The sequence below is a fragment of the Balaenoptera physalus genome, assembly GCF_965194825.1.
Source record: "Balaenoptera physalus genome assembly, chromosome: 6".
Taxonomy (NCBI): Eukaryota; Metazoa; Chordata; class Mammalia; order Artiodactyla; family Balaenopteridae; genus Balaenoptera; species Balaenoptera physalus.
Window position 1 is genome coordinate 125,237,985 of NC_138885.1, and position 19,805 is coordinate 125,257,789.

Sequence of the window (19,805 nt, forward strand, 5' to 3'; positions counted from 1 at the left end):
GAAGCCCTAGGGACGAGACAATCAGCAGCCGACAATGGCGATGCTTAATGTCCTCCAAGGAGGCAAGGCTGGACAATCAGGAGATGAGGATGTTTGTTCCAGTGAATAGACACGAATCCTCTCTCTGTTCTTGGATCTCAGTCAATTTTCAGATCTGGTACATACTGGCTGAAGAGGAGGCAGGGTCCCTAAAGAAAGCCCCCTGCAGACCTTTGATAAGTACATACTGTAATGATTCTACCAGTCCTTCTCCAAAGGCTTTCCTCAGGTGACTATACTAGGCGGAGGGGAATATTCCTATATTCCAAGAACTATGGGACACAAGATCTGAGTTGATACCTGCTATCTGGGGACCAAAACACCATCATGCCCACCCAGTTAGAGTGGAAACTCACAGGATTAATAAAGTTGCCCTGCCTAAAGTTCTGTTAGCAGAGGGTCCACTGGGTTCAAAAATCCACCAAACAGCCATTTACCTGGCCCAAATGTACAATTTGTATTGACATAATCGGCATCTAGAGTAACCACACACTGGATGCTTGACCTGTGGAGCTATCCTGGTGGAGAAGGCCAAGTGTAAGCCTCTGGCACTGCCCCTCCCCAGCCAAGGGTGTAAATGGAGACAATATTGCTATTCGCCACCATTCCCACCCCATGCAATATTGCTCTGATTTAGTCTCCCAGTGAGGGAGGGGTAAGAGTCAGAGGTTTCCCCTCAGTCTTACCCACAGTGAGGACAAGAGAAATATGTGTGGAACTCAGGCGATCCACTTGGGTGCTTCTTGATCTTCCCTATCCGATTGTAACTCTATATGGTCTGAGTAGAGTATGACTCCCGGAGGCTGAGACCACCCTGGACCACTCTGGAATGAGGGTTTGGGTCACAACACAGTAAGTCACCAAGACCTTCAGAGCTGCTGGCTGAGGGTGAGGGCAATCTAGAATGGATGGTAGAGGAGGGAGGTGATGAGAACTGCACAGGGTTCCGAGACCAACTATAGTAACAGGGGCTACAGTTAACCCCGCTAGCCTCCCTCTTGTAAGTTTCCTTTCAGGAAGGAGAGGCCCATGGGAACTGCGGAGGAGAAGATTCATAAACATATGTGAAAGGTAGTGTAAGCTGTGGACTGTGGACCACGGGTGGCAGCCAAGGATGTGCATAGCTCAGATACTCCCTTGAGAAAAAGTCTACTGGGATGAATGAAATAACTACGAAGCCTTTGGGACCCACTCAAGAGTTCATGCCAAGGCCGCATTCTCTCCGGCTGCTCTGAGTAAATACTGAGCTTGCAGAGGTAACAGAGCCAGATCATCTGCTCGATGCAGGACTTTTCTCATGAACATTCTTTGCTCTCAGACAGCCCATTGGCCCACCTACAACTTCCTCACCGCAAGCCTCTTTCTAGCCGATCCTCCTTCCTTTGCCATCTCCTTTCACAGGTGTCAGACCTTCCTAGTCCTTTTGCCTGTCCCTTTATACTTTGTAGTCATTTTTGTACTTCTAATTTTGTCCTGGCATCTGCTTCTGAAGGACCTGTACTGATACACACAATCATGTCTCACATTTGTTGGATGCTATTGTATTACCTATGATCGTACCTGAATTTTATTTGTGTCAATCAAGTGCTGTGCCATGGATTTTAGGATAATTGCAAAGAAGAACCAGGAATGCTGTTAGGAAAAGAAAAGACAACCAGAAATTTATCATCTTATAGCAAAATAATGATAATTCCATTCTTCACAACATGTGATTTTATAAAACCTTTATCTTAAAATGTATTATTTGAAATTAAATGCGTCAGAACAATAGTATATTCTCCATTATGTTAGGATCATCCTTAGCAAAGTTCTAATGGTAAAAGTAAATACCAGATATTTCTGTTCCTCAGTCATCTCAAAGACTGTTTAAACTAAAACAAGATACTGGTTTACTAGACATGGCTGAGTAGACAGTAGTCTTATGAAATACTTATTCATTGGGTGTTCTATCTGTTTTACTTAGTTAAACAAAACTAAGTAAAACTTTTTTATCTTAAAATATGGTGTAGCAGACCCACCCCTAACATTGCCAGGGATAGAGGCAAGAGTGAAAATGGAAGCCACATGTGAAAATATCTGAAAGTTCAAAGTCAAGTTAACAGAGTCTTAAATAAAATATGTTGGATCCTCCTATCTTGACAAATATAACTTCATGACAACTTGGAACGCTGTACCAGAACGTGGGGCCCACCCCCTCTTCTCACCTGAGGCTCCGTCCTACACTGAGGGGCCTGGGGCAAGTGGGTGACTGTTCAGCCTGCAAATCCAGGTGCTGCCCACAAACCGGTCCCTCTCTCCCACCAAACACTGCTCCCCCCTTGAGTCTTGGGTTACACTCAAGAGTTTCCCTCTGAAGAATGGACTTAGGAAAGAGATCTAAGCATGCCCAGGAATAAACCTATAAACCTTTTAGGGAGGGGCTCCTGGGGAATTCTTATAGGTCCTGAAGAGGCGGTAGGGGCTCCCAGGGGCATTCCTCTTGGCTATTCTCATACTTTTTCTTATGAGAAGGGGTGCATTTGGAGAAGATCAAAGCATATGCAAGAGTGGAGGCCCCTCTTTCTTGGGTCTAAGGGTCTTGCTTAACCCAGATACAAAAAATATATATCACATATTGTGTACACTTACAAAGAATACACTTCCCTGAGCCTCTTCCCTTCCCAGCCTCTCCACCACAGATAACAATTTTGAATTTTGTGCTCATCATTCCCTTGCTTTCCTTCATAATTTTGCTACCAATATCATACATCGAAGTAATATTCAGTTTTGCCTGCCACTGAACTTCAAACAAACGGAATCATCCTGTATGTATTCTCTTGTGATTGCCTTTTCAATTCAACAAATTCTTTTCTGAGGTTTGTTTATGTGGAGCTAGGTAGCTGGGGGTCCTCTATTGTCACCGCATCACATATATAATCCCAATTTACCTATCTGCTCTACTGTGGATGGGCATCTGAACTATATCCAATTTTAGGCTAATACCAACCATGCTGTTAAGAACTTTTGAGTACCGGGTTCTAACGCTGGAAGATTGACTGAGATGAGGAAGAAAGGACGTTTAGGCTCTAAAGGGGCAGCTCTGGCTTAAAAAGGGGGTCATTCCTTAGTAAACTTGATATTGGAAGTGAAATTCACGTTGTTGGGAATATTTCATTAACACAAGGCACCCCACCTTGTCCTAAATAATATTTTTAACCACGATGCCAAATGTTCTAACATTTGTCTCTTGATTTAACTGACACCTGTCACTCTCCATTCCTCAGCACTCAGCCCCACCTACACTATTTATCTTGAATCCACCAGGACTAATCCCATTGAGCCTCTTGCCTCGGTTCACATCTGATAACAGAAGAAGCCTCACTCCTCTCCTGCCCTCTGGTCTCCGTAGGTGCTGCACATCTCCTTGTGTATCTCACTGCTTCTCATCTCCTGAAACCCACCCACCATACCTTTGGTCTGGAACACATGGTCCATCACCAATAAAATCTACTGAAGATGCAACTTCTCCTCCAAACATTCCCTTTGCCTTGTCTTTTAACTGAACACTGACTCTCCCCAGAGGACCCTGCTGGAGAGGGTGTGGAGAGAAGGGAACCCTCCTACACTGTTGGTGGGACTGTAAATTGGTACAGTCACTATGGAGAACAGTATGGAGGTTCCTTAAAAAACTAAAAATGTAACTACCATATGATCCAGCAATCCCACTCCTTGGCATATATCCAGAGAAGAACATGGTTCAAAAGGATACATGTACCCCAATGTTCATTGCAGTACTGTCTACAATAGCCAAGATATGGAAGCAACCTAAATGTCCATTGACAGACGAATGGATAAAGAAGATGTGGTACATATATACAATGGGATATTACTCAGCCATTAAAAAGAATGAAATAATGCCATTTGCAGCAACATGGATGCTAGGCAGGCAGCCTTCTTCAGCAGCCCCGTCTCCACTCTCACCCCACTACAGTCTATTCTCTACACAGCCATCAGAGCGATCCTTTTGAACCAAGATCAGCTCAAGTCACTCCTCCGCTCAAAGTCCTCTGTTGGCTCCCAGTTTCTCTCTGAGTGGAAGCCAAAGCCCTTGCAATGGCCCACAGGCCTTACATTACCTGCCAAACCTCCCGCTGCATCTCTGACTTCATCTTGCCTCTTTTCTTTGCTCACGTGGCTTCAGCCACATTGGCCTCCCTGCCATCTTTCAGGCATATCCACTAGGTGTGCTGCTGCCTTACAACGTTATACAGGTCTTCCCCTCTACTTTTTTCTTTGAAATATAGCTGACTTACAATATTATATTAGTTTTAGGTGCACAACATAATGATTCTATATTTTTATAGACTGTACTCCATATAAGGTTATTATAAAAATATTGGCAATATACCCTGCGTTATACATTACATCCTTGTAACTTATTTTATACCTAACAGTTTGTACCTGTTCATCCCCTTCACTTATTTGTCTCCTCCCCCAACTCCTCTCCCATCTCAGAACCACTAGTTTGTTCTCTGTATCAGTGAGTCTGTTTCTGTTTTGTTATATTCACTTGTTTGTTTTACTTTTTAGATTCCACATATAAGTGAATGAAATTTTGCTATTTGTGACATCATGGATGAACTCGGAGGGTATTATGCTTAGTGAAATAAGTCAGACAAAAGATACAGTATGTTTTCCCCTCTACCTTTAATGTTCTACCCTAAACATCTCCAGCTCCCTCACTTCCTTCACATTTTTTGCTGAGGTATTACCTTCTCCACGAGCTCTATCTTGACCATTCTATTTAAAACTGCAAACCTCACCCTGCATACTCAGGACTCCCCATTCCCTTTACCTGCTCGACGTTTTCTTTTCCTATGCTACTTCTCACCTCCAAACATACAATTTAGTTAACTTTGCTACTATGTGTGTCATTTACTGTTTTTATCCCGCAGTAGAATGTAAGCTTCCCAAGGGCAGAGATCTTTATTCTATTCTCCAAATGCCTAGGATGGTGAGGATGGTGCTTGTCACAAGGAAGGCACTTGGAATATACTTGTTGGATAAACTGAATGAATATACTCATATGGCTAATTTAAATTTAAACAAACAAACCACTTGGCCTAGGAAAATGTGATTTTCGTGAACTCCTGTTGACGCTTATTGACCCAGCCTTCAGCCTCCCCTTCTAGCTACTTACTAATCAATCATGTATCTGTCAAGTCATGATAGATAATTAATTTAGCAGGGGACTAAATTCACAAGTCTATAAGTTACATCTTTAACAGCTTCTCACCATCTCTTCTTATATTACTACAAATGCATGTGTTTCAACTTTTGGGGTTCAAAGAGTGGCTGTTTCTCTGCCTCTTCTCTGCTGTCAGTATATTCATTACTACATCATTAATCCTTTTGTTGGTAGTTTTCCTCTTACTGTGCCTAAAAACCCAATAAACTTTATTTTGGGTACACTTAGCATTTCTGAATGTTTTAGGTCATTCTTAATAGTCATTCATTCTGCCTTCAGGCCAAAGGACTTAACTTGAGTCCATTCTACTTGTGAAAATGATCTGTTCTCTTGACATGGATCTCTTTTTCTTAATAGGTTCATATGTTACCATTTCAACATGAAGCTTATACCAGAAACTATTAGAGAAACGATCTATAAAAATCAATGAATCCTATCACCTTCAGGGTTGAGTGTAAGCCATCCCAATGAAAGGACCGTCTTTAAATTCTTTACCTTCAGGACATGCTTGACTGTTGTGGAGTCATTTGATTGCAAAAGACCAGTCACATTTTTAACCAGTTCCTCATGTATAGTTCTCTCCTTGCATGCCGTGGTCTTGAACACAAACTGAAGAAAATCCAAAAAGTGAAAAAAGTTGAATACTTAAAAGCAAAGCATCAAAAATTACGTTCCAAGAATAACTCATGTCTCAAAATTATCTGCTCATGCCAGACTTTGTCATGAAATAAATGAAGGCCCAATGATAAGTGTAATACACACCTGCTCCTATTGAGGGCTTTGCACAGGTAGAGCCTTGCTCACCTAAGTTCTCCTTGAAATGCTCTTTGTAGAAATCACAAAGAAGATCAGAGAGCAATTTAGAGGGTTCAAGGAAACATGGAGGGCTTTGACCCACCTACTTAGGATACATTTCCCCTTCTCCTTCCTTCCACTGGCAACAGGTGGGTGGCATGGTAGCATTTCTTCATCCTGAAAGGGTAGAGCACCCACTCAAATAGTCAAGTGGGGAAGCAGGCGCCTTCCAGAGGCCAGTAGGTGAGCTGCCCACAAGCCCAGGGTCCACTGCCATCTCATGCTGAGACATGGCAACCAACAGGTTCGTAATGATTGGCCATCAGTAAGATAACTAATGTTTCTCGCTTTTTTTTCTTAAAAGATTGGTGTTGGCATTCACCACTGAGTGCACGTCATGGTCTAGTTTTCCATATTTCTTCATATATTTTAAGTATCAATTCATGCACGTATATTTAAAATACAAAATGCTTATTTCCGAATGATAATATTTTACTTATGAGTTGGGTTTGCCTCAAGGAAGGTCTTTTCTTCATCATATTCGGAATTTGGACTTCACTACAGTCAAAGATGAAGGCAGGCAAGAAACAAAGCAGAGGCACTTTGCATTTGGGTCTATAATTATTTCTTTGAACTTCAGAGCCCATTGACATCTAAGTCATTCTGATGGGGCCTAACTTCTCCACGCTCATCCCAAAGGAGAAAAACAAGGCTGAGAAATGCATGAAACTAGCTAAAATCAAGAGTAGCATGATTTTGCCCCTCAAGGATTATGACTCATATGAGGGTAATGTCATCACCTATCTAATCCCATGCGCAGTAATTTAGCCCCAAGGGCATTTTGAGTAGCTCTGAAATTTAAAAAATTTTGGCTAGACCATATCAGTCCCATGAATTGCTGTAAACCATGGCATTTAATTAGATTGACTTTAGGTATACATTTTTGAAAAAGACATGGTGTATGTGTGCATTTTGGATATCGTAGATGGAGTGAGTTAGCAGCATTTAGCACCACTGAACTTGAAATGGTGTTTAGATTACTTCTGAATAGGTTTGAATTATACCAGCTATCCCAACTTTCAAGGACATCAAAGCACGTATTGGTACCAGTTTTCATTACACTCTTAGATGTGGGGCTTAATGTATATGTTAAAAAATAATTTTTTCCACCACGGGTTAAAAAAAAAAAATCATACTCCTTGGTCAAGGTCAGGCTGTCAGCCATGTACTACAGCAGGAGTCAAGTCACAGAATCATAGACCTAGATGTTCATCTGGTCTACCCCATCTCACTTCACAGAGGAGAAAAATGAGGTTCAGAGAGGCTGATTTGCTCCAAGTTAACTATTTAACCTTAACTAGAATCTAGTTTTCCATTTGCTACTTTAATGTTCTTTCCAGAGTAAAATTCCAGTTGGTTATATTTATTAGGCTGTATTTGTTTTAGATACATGAAATTATGTTATAAAATATCTTTAGGAATTTTTATCAGCTTGAAATTCCACGTAGGTGTATTTCTAGATTTGAACCACTTCAAAGCAAACTAAATACACAGCTTCCTACGTTACAAAATCAAAAGGTCTCATCAGGATATTTCAAACATCCTGTTTAAAAATAAAGACCTTTCCAGGGTGTGTTTCCAGGACAATGCTCCAAGAGCATCACAGATAACATCTAAGAGCTGATTTAAGGCTCTCATCAGGAACTAGCCTCGGCTGTCACAAAAATAACCACAACATCAGTGGGTTCTCAATGCAATTTTCAGTGATTCCATTGGAACAGGTAAATAATATGTGTGTTGAAAAGATGACTTTGTGTAATAAGGATTGGGGAATTTTTTTTCTTCTCAGCCCCTTTGGCAATTGAAATGGAAAACTGGGGTAAGTGTCAAGAGAATGAAAATTCTATAGATGATTTCTGTTGAACAGTAAAGTCTTCAATACCCTATAAAAGTAAGCTATGACTCTGTCTTAGAGAGCAAACTAAAAAGGCATTTGTAGGTGGAACTGGCCTTCTGCAGTTGAATTGTAGATCTTATTGGGTAAAATTATACCATAGGGAAATTACTGTGAAGAAACTATTTTTGGCATATGGTCTATTTTAAGGAATGGCACACACTCATACTTAGATATTTGGGAAGACATCTAACATTTCTGACAGGTAGAAAACATGTAAATATAAAACTGTAATGAGAAAAATTCCTCACTGATGGTATCTCAGAAGGGTTCACTCCAGAATAAAATTTCTAGTTATTTCCTTTTACAGGAGCATTTCTGTCACAGAAGACCCCAAATTCTTCTCTAGTCACCTTTCTAGACATCTAAAATATATGGATAAATGTCTATCTATATATTAATGGAATATATCTTTTAATAAAAAGGTCTATGTCTCTTAAAGATACAATCTATGCATAAATATTGAAATTTAGGTCCTCTATGCATTATAAAGGAATATAAGGTACTTTCATTTATCTCTGGATGGATTTTTTTCTCTTCACTCAAGAAGATGACTTTTAGGCTGGAACTATAATGTGCAAACATCATCACAAGTTCACTGGTATTAAGTCACAGGCCAACTGAGAATGAGAATATAAACATATCCAAGTGAACATCTGACGAAGGCCACTGGAAGAAGCAGTGCACACTGATGGGATGGGCTAGTGGTTCATGCCAGAGGATAAAGGACTTAACATACCAGAAGCAGGTACAAATATACAGTAACTGGGAAATGAAATAATGCCTGAGAAAACAATAAAAAGAGCTAAGAAAACATTACAGAAGAAACACAGCGCATTCAACAAACCAACAGGAAACATCTTCCTTATAGAGGAATTTCATTTATTTGTAATGTTGACTTCAAAGGACAATACTTTAGTTTTCTCCTCTCTTTCTTTGCTCTCTCTCCCCATATAAATATTCATTTGCACAGGTACACATTATTTATACATTTATACATTGAAACAATACATCGAGCCCATCAATGCAAAAAGAAGGAATTCTAAGTAGCTAAGGGGAATGTCTGATACGACTGTGGTAGGCACCGTCCAGCTAAAGGGGGAAACTTCCCACTTGTTGCAGACAGGAAATGAGAAAAGCCACACAGCACAAGGGGATATGACCAATGCCCAGGTGGCAATTTTGTACCTTAATATAGGACTGAACGGAGCTGTCCAGCTGCTCCTCATGGCACTTGGTCACGATGTCAGTCAGAACCCTGGAAAAGCAATGCTGTTCAGTGGACTTTCTGGAGAAGGCAGGAAAATACCACTTGGTTTGTCACTGCAGTGCTTGGTAAACTGGGTGCTTAATCATTGTTGAATGAATGAACGAACCAGTTTCAGACTCTCCCCACCCCCCTTATCCCCCAGTACTGGCTGTTTAACATCGACAATACCCGTTAGCCATTTCCAACCATGAAATCTCTAAACACGATGATATAAGTAATGTATTATGGCTGCAATATCATACTGGATACATTTTTGCCCAAGTTGTATGTGCTATTATGGTCTATGTGTTTGCTGACATTGTCTTCTTGGAAAAGGGATCATTTTTAGTACCTTATTAAAAGTTCTTTAACCTCCAACTATCATGTTCCACTTTAAAAGGGCTTGTCTTCCAACCTATAGGTGTTATATACATGCTTTTGGAAAAACTAATTAGTTTAAGATGCAGGGTTTTGGGTTTCCCCTCTTAGCTGGGTTAGGGTTTCCAGCAGCAGTTGTGGTATGGGTTGATTTCTTCACATTAATACTTCCAGTTACTCCACAGCTGTAGGGCTTAGGAATAGCCCAGAATTTCAACATATGTATCTGCTGAAATACTTAGGAGTTTTGCCAACACAGATGCATATACTCATGCTGAAAAAGGCATAACTTGAAGGCACAGTTGGGGACTTCTAATCTGGCCCCAGAACTGCCTGGTTGTAGAACTGTTAGAGATACTTTAATTTTCTAGAGCTTCAGAGCTTTACTTTAAAAATGACGCTAAAGGGGACTACCCTGGTGGCACAGTTGTTAAGAATCTGCCTACCAGTGCAGGGGACACGGGTTCGAGCCCTGGTCCGGGAAGATCCTGCATGCCATTGAGCAGCTAAGCCTGTGCACTACGACTACTGAGCCTGCGTTCTAGAGCCCGCGAGCCACAACTACTGAAGCCCGCGTGCCTAGAGCCCATGCTCCACAAAAAGAGAAGCCACCGCAATGAGAAGCCTGCGCACTGCAGCGAAGAGTAGACCCCACTCGCTGCAACTAGAGAAAGTCTGCGTGCAGCAATGAAGACCCAACACAGCCAAACAAACAAACAAACAAACAAAAAACTGACGCTAAAGACTCTCATTCTGAAAGAGGCTAATAATATGCCTGTGAATTATGAAGGTACTGGAAACATTTCAATGTCGAGTAATTTTTTTCCAGAATGCTGTGACTAATATTTAAAAAAAAGTGAACTTTAGGAATATTTGATTCAATAATTAATTAAGAATTCTATCTCTAGAAAGAGGAAATTGTAACTGCCAAGGTCACTAGACAGATAGATTAGTAATGTTGAAAGAATATATAGTACAGGCAAATTTAAAGTGAGAACAGTTGAAGAAAAATTGAGCATAAAAAAAAATAAGATCCAGTGGGAGAGAAATGGTACAGCTATTCTGGAAAACAACTCGGCATGTTATTTTTAATTAAAAAAGTTAAAAAAAATTTTTAAACATCTTTATTCGAGTATAATTGCTTTACAATGGTGTGTTAGTTTCTGCTTTATAACAAAGTGAATCAGCTATACATATACATATACCCCCATATCTCCTCCCTCTTGCATCTCCCTCCCACCCTCCCTATCCCATCCTTCTAGGTGGTCACAAAGCACTGAGCTGATCTCCCTGTGCCATGCAGCTGATTCCCACTAGCTATCTATTTTACATTTGGTAGTGTATATATGTCCATGCCACTCTCTCACTTCATCCTAGCTTACCCTTCCCCTCCCCGTGTCCTCAAGTCCATTCTCTACATCTGTATCATTATTCCTGTCCTGCCCTTAGGTTCTTCATAACCATTTTTTTAGATTCCATATATATGTGTTAGCATATGGTATTTGTTTTTCTCTTTCTGACTTACTTCACTCTGTATGACAGACTGTAGGTCCTTCCACCTCACTAAAAATAACTCAATTTTGTTTCTTTTTATGGCTGAGTAATATTCCATTGTATATATGTGCCACATCTTCTTTATCCATTCATCTGTTAATGGACACTTAGGTTGCTTCCATGTCCTGGCTATTGTAAATAGAGCTGCAATGAACATTGTGGTACATGACTCTTTTTGAATTATGGTTTTCTCAGGGTATATGCCCAGTAGTGGGATTGCTGGGTCATATGGTAGTTCTATTTTTAGTTTTTTAAGGAACCTCCATACTGTTCTCCATAGTGGTTGTATCAATTTGTATTCCCACCAACAGTGCAAGAGGGTTCCCTTTTCTCCACACCCTCTCCAGCATTTATTGTTTCTAGATTTTTTGATGATGGCCATTCTGACTGGTGTGAGGTAATACCTCATTGTAGTTTTGATTTGCATTTCTCTGATGATTAGTGATGTTGAGCATCCGTTCATGTGTTTGTTGGCAATCTATTTATGTCTTCTGCTCATTTTTGGATTGAGTTGTTTGTTTTTTTGATATTGAGTTGCATGAGCTGCTTATAAATTTTGGAGGTTAATCCTTTGTCAGTTGCTTCATTTGCAAATATTTTCTCCCATTCTGAGGGTTGTCTTCTTGTCTTGTTTATGGTTTCCTTTGCTGTGCAAAAGCTTTGAAGTTTCATTAGGTCCCATTTGTTTATTTTTCTTTTTATTTCCATTTCTCTAGGAGGTGGGTCAAAAAGGATCTTGCTGTGATTTATGTCATAGAGTGTTCTTCCTATGTTTTCCTCTGAGAGTTTTATAGTGTCCGGCCTTACATTTAGGTCTTTAATCCATTTTGAGTTTATTTTTGTGTGTGCTGTTAGGGAGTGTTCTAATTTCATTCTTTTACATGTAGCTGTCCAGTTTTCCAAGCAGCACTTATTGAAGAGGCTGTCTTTTCTCCACTGTATATTCTTGCCTCCTTTATCAAAGATAAGGTGACCCTATGTGCGTGCATTTGTCTCTGGGCTTTCTATCCTGTTCCACTGATCTATATTTCTGTTTTTGTGCCAGTACCATACTGTCTTGATGACTGTAGCTTTGTAGTATAGTCTGAAGTCCGGGAGCCTGATTCCTCCAGCTCTGTTTTTCTTTCTCAAGATTGCTTTGGCTATTCGGGGTCTTTTGTGTTTCCATACAAATTGTGAAATTTTTTCTTCTAGTTCTGTGAAAAATGCCACTGGTAGTTTGATAGGGATTGCATTGAATCTGTAGATTGCTTTGGGTAATATAGTCATTTTCACAATGGTGATTCTTCCAATCCAAGAACGTGGTATATCTCTCCATCTGTTTGTATCCTCTTTAATTTCTCTCATCAGTGTCTTACAGTTTTCTGTATACAGGTCTTTTGTCTCCTTAGGTAGGTTTATTCCTAGGTATTTTATTCTTTTTCTTGCAACTGTAAATGGGAGTGTTTCCTTAATTTCTCTTTCAGAGTTTTCATCATCAGTGTATAGGAATGCAAGAGATTCGGCATGTTCTTAAAACCAACACATACAACTACCGTATGACCCAGCAATTGCTCATTTCAAGGAAATGAAAACTTATGTTCACCCCAAATGTACCCAAAACTGGAAACAACCCAGCTAGCCTTCAACAGGTGAATTTTTAAACATTTTTTATATGGAATACTACTCAGAAATAAAAAGGATTGATTGATTGATGCAACAACCTGGATGAATCTCTAGAGAATTATGCTGAGTGAAAAAAGCCAATCCCCAAAGGTTACATACTGTGATACTATATAATTCTATATCCATATATATATATATATATATATATATAAAATATATAATTTATATATGAATTGAAAATAGTATAATAAACTCATCAATTTATTATATAAATATATGGAGCATAGAGTATATTTTAACATATTATATATAAAATGTTATATATTCATATTATATATAAAATTTCAATATAATATATATAAAATTCTTAAAGTAACAAAATTTTAGAGATGGAGAACAGATTAGTAGTTGCCCGGGGTAAGGAGTGGGGTTTGAGATGAGAAAGAAGTAGGGGTGTCAATAAAAGGGCAACATGAGGGATCCTTGTGGGGATGGGAATGTTCTGTCTCCTGATTCTATCAATGTTAATATTCTGGGAGTGATATTGTCCTATAGTTTTGCACGATGCCACCATTGGGAACATCTGAAGAGAACATGGACTCTCTCTGCATTATTTCTTACAACTGCATGTGACTCTATCTCAAAATAAAAAGTTTAATTAAAAACACAAAGTTAAAAAAGAGGTCTAAAACTTTACTTGAATGATGGTAATAGACGATTAGAAGGTAAGAAGTCAAGAGTGAGACATACTTAACTTTGAGATACGTATTTGAACGAAATGCAAGCATACACAATCAGGTGGCCATTCGGTTATAATCAAAGTTGTGTGTAACCACAGCTTATAAAATCTCTTCCCCTAAGGTTGTGCTATGGATACCTGGTCACAGTTGTGCTTATTTCATCTTCTTCATTCTGCACCAGAACCCTGAAGAGCTGATTCAAGATTACAGGCAGAAAACTCATGATTGCATGAATCTTTTCCACATTCAATAAGTTCTGTTAAATTGGCAGGACAAAAAAAAAAGGGCATTGATTAAATTTAAAGCACATTTTTTTACTGACGTTCTTCAGAATTTGAATATGACTACTGTAGCTCATTTTCGTTTGACTTTATTTTTCATGGCATTTAGCATGACATACAGGCATGGGGGTAATGTTGCAAGGACTCTACATCTAATTAACTAATTTAGAGTCAATTGATTCTGATTTTCAATCATTTTTATTTTGGAGAAACTGATCTTTGCTTATTTTTTAATGAACACAGACATCTTTTAGGAATTGTGAAATAAAATCATTTAGTCTCTGAATTGATAAGGTGTTTAAAAATCTTCGATAATAATTACCCCTTAGTTTGCTACTCAATGCAAAATGTAAAGGTCTGTTTTGCCCATTTCTACCCTGGAGACCATTGCAGCTATTTGCATGTCATGTTACCTTACAAGAACGGACGAAATTCGAGGTAGGTGACTGAGACATATCTTTCTCCCTTTTTTGGCATTGTCGGAAAAATGCGTTCACATGTGGATCCTGAAACAGCAAAAGAAAGTCTTGATTTTTGATGACACGTAAGCTGTGGAACAATCGTGGTGATGGGGGGTGAGCCCTTCTGTAGGACAAGGTGCCTTGATGTGAGATGCTTTGTCCAGGAGGCATAGTGACAGACCTCTCATTTTCACAGACATTCCAGCACACAGAGGGCTTAACCTGAACTACAAAGTCCCCTCTCTCTCCTATTTCACTCTCAGAGATTTGTTTTCTTTCCGGGCCACATGATAATGGCTAGAGAATTACTTTCCTTGTCTCTGTTCTTTCCTTTCTTTCTTTTTAAATTGTCTTCTGTCATCTTCCAGTTCCTTCCACAGACTTCTACCAATTTTTCTTACATATTCTTTAACACACATGAGAATGGGTACAGTTTAATATGCACAGGGATATTTTCAGACTTAAAATGTCAGAGTTAATAAAAAAATTATGAAGTCCACCTGACATCATGAGATAAAACTTGACTCCCCAAACCCATATGTTGAAGTCCTAATTCCCAGTACCTCGGGATGTAACGATATTTGAAGATAAGGTCTTTAAAGAGGTAATAAGTTAGGGTGGCCCTAGTCCAATATAACTGATGCCCTCATGAAAGAGTAAACTTGGATGTGCACACACAGAGGAAAGCCAAGGGGAGAGGCCTTGGAAGAAGCCAACTCTGCTGACACCTTGATCTCAGACTTCCAGCCTCTAGGACTGTGAGAAATACATTTCTGTTGTTTAAGCCAGCCAGTCTGGTATTTTGTTATGGCAGCCTAAGCAAACTAATCTGCCCTTTAATGCTCTTTCCTGAAAAGGTTGTCACCTTGGAAATACCTAAGTTCTGTGTTGAGGGTCAAAGTTACGTAGTCAGGAAGTGGCATACAGACTTTTAGTGTAGGTGCACTCTCTGGGGGTTTCTCTGGCCTTTTGTCAGTTCTAGAGGGCATCTGTGGTTGGGGTTCCCCTCAAGTCGGGGTATGTGTGTACGTGTGTGTGTGCGTGTGTGTGTAATATTTTCAGTTTCACTTCATTTATTTGACAGTTATTTATTGAAAGCTGACTATGTGTCAGGTCCTTGTCAGGCACGGAGGACAGAGCCAGGGGCAAGGAAAACCCACTCTGTGGTCCTTCCATTATGCCCGGGAATCAGGTTCCATACCATGATTTTCACACATACCTATTTGCTCATAATTAGACAAGTGCTTCAAAGGAAAGCAGGGGGCTGTACGGGTGTATGACAAGATGATACAGCATATCTGAGGGGTTAGGGGACAGGGAAGGCTTCTTTGAGGAAGTGACATTTGAGCCAAGATCTGAAGGTTGGGTAGGAGCTGCCCAGACCCATCAGGGGAGGGTAGGCAGAGAGGGAGAGATCGCCTTCCTGGCTGTCGAAAGGCTGAGTGTCACAAAATCCCTGGATCTTGGAGGTATGAAGCAGACAGAGGGCACAGTGCAGGATAGGGCCTGGGGTGTTTGAAGATTGAGGTAAATAGCGCTATGGAGGAAGGAAGAAGGTGTCCCCCAGGGTGACGAGTGCGTGGGCAGTGGAAGCTGATGTACAGGAAGGAGAGCAGTGGTGAGTCAGAGAGAGACCTGGGCAGTTCGGAGAAAAGCAGCTGGAGGTGTGGGAAAGAGAAACTCGGGGCATTCTGAGAGATACAAAAGCAGGATTTGGTGGAGAATGATCATTTTGTGGGACTTGACCGGGGCTGATGGCGTCAGAGAAAAGATGGGTTTAAGGAGTCATGGGCATAGGACTTGGGAAGAGGACTAAATTTGGCTTGAGGCACCAGCGGTTACGGAAAGACATTTTGATCCAATATATGGTGGTACCTGGATTATTTCATTTTTCTTAGTAACCAAGTACGTGCTAGGGATAAAGCAGCATGAAGCAAAAAAACAAAAAACCACACACAAAAAAACCCAGGTACACATTGAATTTAAGAAAGAAGCAATACATAGTCTATGTACTTGTAATAGTTTGTTTATAATTCGTACCACAAAAGTCCTCACATTGTGGTAAAGTTAAGCTGCCTTGCAATGGAAGGGGTGAGTTTGTGGTAACTTGACAGTGATAATAACTACATTTGTACAGCGTTTTGCAGCTCATGAGATATTTTCACGTGCAGTTTCTCATTTTGAGCCTCACTACCGCCTTAGGTGGAGATTTTTTATGTTATCATTTTCCTGCTGAGGACACAGGACTGCAGGGGTGAGGTGACTTGTCCAGGGTCACTGGGACAGAAATTGGCCGAGGTGGATCTCAAATACAGTTCTGCCAAACTCGTGGCCTTTCCATGAGAGGAGCCTTGGGTAGGGATTGGGAATTAGACTGAGTTTTAAGGTAAAGGTCCAAAGTCTTTATTTTAAACGTTTCATATTTTTAACATGTGGGGGTTGTCATGGGAAGCAAACCCTCTTCCAAGGGAAGTGCCCTCTTGATAAATACACTACTGGAATTCTGGTTTGCAGTTTGATAGTGCCTGAGCTTTTATGGGTTAGGGCATTCGATCTCTTCTGGAAGAGGGATACGGTGTTGCCACAAACATTCTTCCTTTTTGATCACCTGCTCTTCTGACACCTTGTGGAATGGTGAGTCTCCTCCTGTAAATCTAGGAGACGCCTTATGATTCTACGTGTTAGAGAAGATTTTGATATTTAAGGACAACACGCTCACCTGAGTATTCACTGTTGATACAACAAATGTTGATACTTTGAAAAGTGGTTTGCCACCATCGACCCATTTAATGTCACTCCCACCATGCTGCAAAAAAGAGTTTGTTACTGTCACTGTGGCAATTTGAGAGAGAGGAAATAAACAGGTTATTTAGTTTATGTTAATTTGTCATCCTGATCCATCAACCTCACAGTCCTATAGAGATGGAAAATAAGAGATGCAAATACATTTGGTAATATTGGTAAATGAAACCAATGTGATACCAGGGGATCATTTTGAACAGATCATTTCTACTGGCCACAAGCTAAACAAGATATTTGACATATCATAGGTACACCTGATTCCTTATTATCATGGATGCATACACCAAGGTTGGGTTAATTTAAACAGCAGAAAGAAGATAACCTCATGCCATTCAGCCCATGTATTTTTTTCTCTTAAGTTATACATCACTCAATACCTTTCCACTTGCAGAATCTTGAAAGCTTAAATAATTCGGAGGCAGGCTTGTTGCTACTGGGATATTGTACTCTTGAGAAGCTATCTGATCATCTTTCATGAGAGGAAGCCAAGCATATCCAACTGTGCAAAGGAACAACAAAGGGAAAACTTTTCAGTACAAACCTTCATGGCGAGGAGTAAAAATAAAGCTATTTATCATTTATGAATACAAAACTTCACTTTAAAAAGCTCAATAAATCAGAGCTTTTCAAATACTCTCCACTTTAAGTTCCAGAGATAACATGCACAGCTATCTCAGATTGCTTCCTGTCAATACCTGGTGTTTCCAGAGCCTCCTTCTTTTTGGCATTAGCTTTTGCATTTATGTCACAAGTGACATGATAAAAAGAAAAAAAAATATGGTGTTTCTCATGAAGTTGTGTTGGTAGCTCAATTTTCACCTGCAATGAAAGAGATAATAGCTGGGCTAAGATTGAAATCATTTTCCCAGTGTCAGGACAAGACAAAGCCTAGGCACGTTAGTCTTTTTAAAAGTCTTTCACTGAAATCTAGGTCCACAATTTAATAGTCAGCACTAGAAGTATGATTTAACTCTCAATAAATATCCATCCCACTAGCAGTAATGTGTTAAGATGTTATTTTTACTTCTTTATTGTGGCGATAACTTAGAATACCTAGTGTTTCTCATTAGATAATTTATACCACCATGAATTACACACACACACACACACACACACACACACACACAGACATGACAGTAGAATGTAAATAAGGCACAGATTAAGGACCTATCATCAAGGGACATGAGTTGAGTGAATAGTAGGTCCTTGCCTCCCAAAGTGTGTGCATGGACCGTTGCATAAGCATCACTTGGGAGCTGATTAGCGATGCAGACTCTCAGACACTACCCCAGACATACGGAATCAGAATCTGCATTTAGCAAGATCCCCAGATGATCCACAGGCACATTGTTGAGAAACATGGTAGTTGCAAATGATGTTAACTGGAGCATGGAATCTATCCGTTATAAAAACCACAAAAAGATATGTGGTATGTATTGTGTAAAAAATTACATTGTGGTAACTAAGTAATGAGCCATTTTGTAAAGAGGTCATGCTCTCCTCTGTAAATAACACTTCCGAAAAAAACATAAAACATGAAATTGATATAGGTGAAGAATATACTTAATGAGGACCGTCCTCCATGTTCCTGGAAAGGAAGATTTTGGAACCCTCTACGTGTGATAGTGCTTTTCAGTTTCCAAACCTCTGTCACATATGTTGTCATTGAATTCCCTCCACGGCCTTGCACAGTAGGATGATACAGAGATAGCAACCAAGGCGAAAGATGTTAGGGGGCTTTGAGTCACGAGGAGGATGGACTAGTCAGTAATTAATAGGATCTTCCAGGACAAGAACACGTGTCACACTGGAATCCCAGGATCCCATGCAGGTAAGTGACATTCAGTTCAATATTAGCAACTAGGTAATTTCTTGAACAGTCAAATCAAGCAATAAGGTGATAAAGAGCCAAGCAAATTATCTACTAGTTTTTATTAGACTCTCTGTGCATCTATATATATAGTTATTTTATTTTCACGTTGTTCAGGAGAGAATTTATTACACAGATTTTCAGTGTCATCCCTGGGACAGCAGTATCAGCATCTCTGAGAAACTTGTTGAGAAATGCAAATCCTCAGGCCCCATCCCAGACATATGGAATCCAAAAATCTGGGGTGGGCTCCAGTAATCTGTGTTCTAACAAGCCTTCCAGGTGATCCTGTGCCTGGTAAGGTTTGAGAACTCCTGAATTAGAATGGTTTACAGCTTACATATATTCATTACATACCAGCATGCTAACCTGGTAACAAAAGCCAATATACAGTTCAAAACATACAATAACTAACAATGCAGTAGAATGAAATTTTCTTGTTTTAGTCAGAATACATGGGACTGAAACAAGTGCTCAAGAATTCCAGTAAACTACAGATTAATGCTAACACTCCTCGGTAATAAATACTGCAAATACTCACATTATATTTTAGCAGTGCCTTAGAAGAATTTATATTCATGTTTATAATTAATGCAATCATCTTTTGCAATAAAAAAGAAGAAAATGGTTTTGAATCTGCACTGCAGAGTTCACCAGGCAGTTCATTATATACATGACCTTTTGTGGAAAGGCTCATGGCTTTTACAAGCATTCCAGGAAGCACATGAGTGTGAGAGAGATTAAAAGCCAGACTTAACCGTAAGAACATTTTGTTTTTTTTCTTTAAATCTTATATGTCAACAGAGGATGCACCTTTCAGATGGGCTTTGTCAAGAGGTCAACCAATGTA

At 39.8% G+C, this 19,805-nt stretch overlaps 1 protein-coding gene across 8 annotated transcripts in view; it reads right to left on the minus strand.

Annotated features, from left to right (window-relative positions):
• DOCK10 (dedicator of cytokinesis 10) overlaps nt 1-19,805 on the minus strand; it is a 281,723-nt gene that overhangs the window by 56,290 nt on the left and 205,628 nt on the right. For all 8 annotated transcript variants that reach the window (XR_014264570.1, XM_082464595.1, XM_082464594.1 and 5 more), the window contains 8 exons: nt 17,781-17,904; nt 17,463-17,584; nt 17,003-17,089; nt 14,236-14,328; nt 13,679-13,797; nt 9,204-9,273; nt 5,762-5,875; nt 1,600-1,671 (listed from right to left, as the gene is read on the minus strand). Coding sequence is in view for 7 of the 8 variants with exons in the window: in XM_082464595.1 (XP_082320721.1) it covers nt 1,600-1,671; nt 5,762-5,875; nt 9,204-9,273; nt 13,679-13,797; nt 14,236-14,328; nt 17,003-17,089; nt 17,463-17,584; nt 17,781-17,904 (801 nt within the window). In the remaining variant the exon portion in view is untranslated. The remainder of the gene's footprint in view (nt 1-1,599; nt 1,672-5,761; nt 5,876-9,203; nt 9,274-13,678; nt 13,798-14,235; nt 14,329-17,002; nt 17,090-17,462; nt 17,585-17,780; nt 17,905-19,805) is intronic.